Here is a 5,852-nt window from a genome sequence, read left to right on the forward strand (position 1 = left end):
GTACATGTCAAGATGAACAGCTTCAGGCAAACTTTGAAGAACTGCACGCTCAAAGCAATCTGACTACACCTCACACCTGGGAGACTGGTGTGGAGAACTATATAACTTTAAAAACATGGCCCGCATTTAAAGGGATAGTTCACCCAAAAATGAAACTTCTGTCAGTAATTACTCACCCTCATGTTGTTCCAACCCCGTAAGACTTTCGTTCATCTGAGAGCTGGATCACTCCTCCATAGGCTTCTAAGGGATTGAAACTTGCCGGACCAGAAAAGTTATTAAAGAAATCGTTAAAATAGTCCAAGTGACTACAGTGGCTCAATCTTAAGTTTCAATCCCTTAGAAGCCTATGGAGGAGTGATCCAGCTCTCAGATGTAATCAAAAATATCTTAATTTGTGTTCGAAGATGAGCGAAAGTCTTACGGGGTTGGAACAACATGAGGGCTGAGTAATTACTGACAGAAGTTTCATTTTTGGCTGAACTAACCCTTTAACATTTTACATTGTTCTACTTCAGTGCAATCCAAAACCAGGTGAGTTTTGGATACCAAAGCCCATTGCATTTTTGAACTCTTCATAGCTTTTGGACATTGGCAATTTGATTGTATTGGCACATGTGCTGGCAATGGGAAATTTAGAAGTCCTCTCAAAAGTCAGTTGGGGCTGAGGCTCAATTGTTGAAGGAGGCAGTGAATCCAGTCCTGTAACAAACATCAGGATGTCTTGGAGGGAGATTCCAGTTTCTTGTTCTGAAAAAAAGCACAAAAAAAGCAATGGAATATTATGAAATATGTACAAAACAACAATAAAATATGATGTTCAATCCTTTACCTCCAGTGTCAAGCAGATAGTCTCTCCAGTATCCTAGAATCCTTGTTTCTTCGTGTCGTCTGGTGCTACCAACTTCACTGAGCTGAGCCTTGAAGACAGCCTCCAGTGATTCAAGTGTTAGTTTCTCAACATTGTAGCACATGTAGGGTCTGAATACACTTGGATGTTGTTCCAGGGCATGGATGACATCCAGGGTGGAAAGACCGTTGCTAAATCTGGAAGCAAAACAAAGTAATGACAATTATGATGATATGAATAATGATAATATGCTCTCAAATTAGGAACCAACTTACCTTTGTACGGAGTATTGGTTTCTGTAAATTATGTACCACTGTATGAAATCCTTAACAATGTTTTCTTTGCCTTCTACACTTTGTGGGTAATCAAAACATCCAGCAGTCTGCAGCAAGCTGGCATACTTATCCATAAGCATGTGTAATTCATCCAAAGATGCTGCACTAGATATCTGGTAAATAGGACACATTCAAAAGGAGCAATTCAATTCTAATACATTTTTCTTAAAGCAAATACCAAAAAATATTGTAACTATTAATCCTTAAACCATTATTACACACACACACACAAAAATCTTAAAATGAGCTTAAATACAAATTTAATGCACCTCAAGTAAAGCTGCCTTCATGGTCTCATCTGTTATATCTTCAACTGTTCCATTAATGTCAGTCCTTCCAGTGAGGTGATTGTATAGCATATCTGAGAGGAAGCGAGGACCTGGACCACCGTGAACAATAGAAACTGCAATCATCTGCCCCGCAAGAAAGTATTCATCTTCTCTGGCAGCTATAGTAAATTGTTTTTGTCCAGTTAGTATAAAACAAGACAATTTTGCTGGACCATCAAAGATTCTCCGTGTCCTTAAACAGTCCATTAGGAGGGTTAGAAACTCACGTTTGGGACCACCTGTGTCCACTGCATCTTCAGTTGTGCCTTCGTCATCTGTGAATTTAACAAGCATGTCGTGTGATGGGTTGTATGATGCACGTCTGAATCCACGAATTGCTCCATCCCAAACATCGGCTCTATTTATGTTGAATCTGCTGCAAGATGTTTTTATTATCTTCAATGAGAGATTTGACACAATGTCTGCAGAAGTTAATACATCTGTGCTGTAATAAATAAAGAGGTTTTGATTAAGCTAAGCAAAATAATAATGAAATAAAAAAAGTCAATATATTTAGGAACATGATATTGAGATGGGAGTAATTCATAAATTAAGTACCTTTCTTCTTGAACATGTTGTCTGCAATCATCGGACGCTTCGAGTCACTTTCGATTATTATTGGGGCATAGAGACGCGTGTAATTGCTGTAAAAGACAGATTAACAGGAATTTACATCCATTGACATACAAAAGTAATTGTAGGCTACTTGTAAAGCAATTCATTTATTTTTTGAAACTCTTTTTGAGGTAATACAAGCAGTTTACGTGTAGCACTTTTGTTGGCCATGTCTGTTCTCTTGGATATTTGTTCCTTTTTTCCTGCTTCCTAGATTTGTCAGAAATATAACAATTATTAAAATAACATTATAACTGACCATTATAAAGACAAAATAAACATTTTCATTTGTTGTAACAAAGTAACTTTGCAAGGTATGAACAATTATGAACTTACTTGGTCCAAAAAAGGCAGAGAGAGATCAGGGGGTCTGAAAAACAACTACTGTGAATTAATTTGAACAACTCCACTCCTAACCTCCAAATAATGTCTTGTTAACTATGCTAATACCTGTTTGATGTGCTTCCTGCATTTGGTGTGCTTGCTTCATCTGGAACATCCCATATCTGTAAAAAAAAAGAAAGAAAAAAAGCCACTTGTTAAAATGAGTTAAAATTAAACGTTATGTAAGGAGACATGTAATTAAATGCACCCACCAAAGTGTCACTCTCATAATGCAGACTGTGAGAGGTAGACTTTACTTGCACTTCACTGTCTTCGCTAGAAGAATCCCCAGAGCAGTCTTCAAACAACAATGAAAGTAATAAATTCACTTTGATTTAAACCCATTCGTGTAAATAGTGTTTTATACATTATGTCTTTGTAAGATTTTCATTAAATTAAATATGCTTACCATTGGCTAAAAAGTCTTGAAATGTGCTTATAAACAGTGTTATTCTTTGATAAGCCTTTCCAATTGCTTCTTTGTACAGGTGTAGTTTGAAAGGGGTGTTTGTTCCTGGAATGTTTTTCACCTCTGAACCATCTGGGTACAGCAATACAGGGCCCTCTTCCATATCCTGATTAAAATCTCTTACTTTCTTTTCAGCTGCAATTAAAAGTTGCTCAGATGACCAATTAGGTTGAACATCAAGAGGCAGGGTCTTCCCTCTGATAGGCTTTAGAACACCACCATGTCTCCACATAACTCCAACATAAATCTACACATGAAAAGAACGGAAAAAAAAAGTTAAGTGTCACAAACTGAAATTTTAAATTAGCTTTAACTTGGGGCATGTGACTATTTTATAAAATATTTATAAAAACTATTTTGTCAATGAAAATAAAACTGACAGGTTTAAAGATAATCATGTTTTTGAAAATAGTTGATATCATTATTTTCTCAATTCCACAACTGGACTGAATTCCATAGGAAACAAATATGGGTTAGGGGAATCATGATTCTAACTACCCTTTAAAGTAATTATGAAATGGAAGTTACAATAGTCTTCATCCCTATTGTGGCATATAAAAGATACCTTCACTGTTTTTTATCCTTCTTTGATTCCTGACTTTTCTTAGTAAAGAATGTTTTCCTCTCCTTTTCCTTCAAAGCCCTGAACTTCATGAAGGAATCCACTGTACTTCTCTCTGATTTCCCTGCTTTCAAACACATTGTCATATAGAAATCTCTCAAATTATACTCGACAGTTCACCAAGCAGTATTGTTGCCTACCTGCACTCGTGCTTGCCTCATTTTCAGCAGGAACTTTATCTTTCAGAAATGTTATGCTTTTACCACATGCACTGCAAAAAGCAGGACAGCTTTCCAGTGTAGCGCCACAAAATGGACAATACATTGTGATCTGTAAAAAATTACTAACTTCAGGGAAGAAGCAGCCTGTTAAAACGGCGTTCAGACTAACAATAATCTTTTGAAATAAAATCTCAACGCAAAATCACAGTGACTAACTTCTTGCAAGTACACAGTAATTATCTATCTACTGCACAAGACAAATATTGTGTTAAAGTGTTTAACAACACTAAAATTAAACATACATTTTAATATTTACTTGTTTGTACTTACATTCACATTCTTCGTGTGTGTCTGTACGCGTGAAAAGCATCCAGACTAGTGATGGGTCGTTCGCGAATGAGTCGGCTCTAAGAGCCGGCTCTTGTAGGTGAACGACGGGAGCTGGCTCGCATATCTGAAGAGCCGACTCTATTTTTAAATATATAGCCTATAGAAATTTATTTTAAAATTATTATATAGGCCTAAAGGCGCACACATTCATTTTGACTGTCTGATCAGCCTCACGTTCTGTTCCTGTCAATCATACACAAGGTGTCAACCAATTATACGACATGAGGGAGGGGCCGAGCCATCACACACACACACACACACACACACACAGCGTCAAACTCGGAGGAGGAGAGGAAAAACACATGTGAAAACAAAGCAAAAGCAGGAAAATTAGTCGGAAGCACAGCAGCATTTGGAACCACTTTAATGATGTGGACAATGTTAAAGCACAGTGTAGAATTTGCCCAAAAAAATATCGCATAAAGCCGGTTCTACGCACAACCTACACCGGCATATGCGAACTGTGCACCCAACTGTGAAGCTAGCGGAGCTTCGAGAAACAGCTTTTTCTTTAATATGGGTTCTATTATGTTCAGATTGTATTTGTTTTGAATGTTGTTTCTATACATTAAAAAGTTCTAATGCAAATGCTTAATAGTATTATTTTTTCATAACAAATCAATGCATTTTTAAAGAAATTGTGAGACATTGCGAGTATGATTTCATTTAATAATTGAATTAGAATTGTTTTCACACCTATCATAGAGAAAACATTTTTTTTTTTAAAGAGCCGTTTGTGAGCCAAAAGAGCCGGCTCTTTTCAGTGAGCTGAGTCAAACGAGCCGACTCACGGGAGCATTTCCGTTGTGTTGCGGCTTGTTTGCGTTGTGTTGCGGCTTGTTTGCGTTGTGTTGTGAACTTGTGTTTGCTTTTTGAATTTCGTTGTGTTGTGCACTACTGGGCCACCGTAGGTCTCCTCTGTATTCCAACAGGAAATCTCCCTTATCAAACTCAGTGCAACTGAACACACCTCTCCCTACACAACAAGTAAAATCACTGTAATGGCATATAATTTCAATCTTTTTTTTTTTTTAAACTTATTTAACTGACCTTTAGAATCATTGATAAATCTGCCATCAAGCCCTTCTTTGTCTTTTTTAAGAAGGGAAAACTGTATGGCCTCCTCCAGAGGCTTGGGCTTCCTCCTTCGCCGTTTAACTTCAGCCATTATCTGATGTGCCTGCGGCCACAGAAAAAGACCCTCAATAATTCTGAATATTGAATTTAATTTGCAAGTTTGTTTTCAATATAAACATTGACAGTTCTATTGTTACAGAACATATGTTATTACATTCAGGGGTAATAAGAGCGCATCTTGAACAATCTCTTTAATACCCAGCAGAACAGCAGCACGTCAGGATACTGGGTAATAATATATTAGGGTCATTCCTGGTATGCGGTGACTTTTCCTGTCCCAATGATTTATATACTCATATTTTCTCTAAAATTAGTCACATATTTATAATAAATGGCTTAAATTGTAGATTTAAGTATTCTTTACAATTTAAACAGAGATAATAGACATTAAAAATACTATTTTGTATTTTACACCATTTTAATTGATGTATGCATTCAATTATATCATGTCCTCAGTGCACAGTAATCAACTTCTGCAAGAAATATAAACCATGAAATGACAAAAACCTCAAAATATTTTTTAATTATGTTATAGACTAGGCTAAATTGCATCTAATCAT

General features: G+C 36.5%; 1 protein-coding gene across 1 annotated transcript; it reads right to left on the reverse strand.

The window, feature by feature from the left end:
• Window positions 1-514: 514 nt before the first annotated feature.
• LOC127641941 (G2/M phase-specific E3 ubiquitin-protein ligase-like) lies at window positions 515-5,323 on the reverse strand. The gene is made up of 9 exons (XM_052124714.1): window positions 5,206-5,323; window positions 2,923-3,117; window positions 2,726-2,811; window positions 2,580-2,635; window positions 2,073-2,093; window positions 1,455-1,887; window positions 1,126-1,298; window positions 833-1,047; window positions 515-750 (listed from the first exon to the last, which is right to left on the reverse strand). The coding sequence occupies exons 1-9, from the start codon at window positions 5,321-5,323 to the stop codon at window positions 515-517; spliced, it is 1,533 nt and encodes a 510-aa protein (XP_051980674.1).
• Between the last annotated feature and the right edge of the window lie 529 nt (window positions 5,324-5,852).

This window comes from Xyrauchen texanus, unplaced genomic scaffold (genome assembly GCF_025860055.1).
Source record: "Xyrauchen texanus isolate HMW12.3.18 unplaced genomic scaffold, RBS_HiC_50CHRs HiC_scaffold_230, whole genome shotgun sequence".
In the NCBI taxonomy this organism is placed as follows: domain Eukaryota; kingdom Metazoa; phylum Chordata; class Actinopteri; order Cypriniformes; family Catostomidae; genus Xyrauchen; species Xyrauchen texanus.

Bases quoted from the DNA above. Each gene is read 5' to 3' on its own strand.
- LOC127641941 (XM_052124714.1), bottom strand. From the start codon at position 5,323: ATGGCTGAAGTTAAACGGCGAAGGAGGAAGCCCAAGCCTCTGGAGGAG. The intron at 1,299-1,454 runs GTGCATTAAATT...CCTATTTACCAG, and splicing joins TGAAGGCAGCTTTACTTGAG to ATATCTAGTGCAGCATCTTT. The intron at 751-832 runs GTAAAGGATTGA...GCTTTTTTTCAG, and splicing joins CTATCTGCTTGACACTGGAG to AACAAGAAACTGGAATCTCC.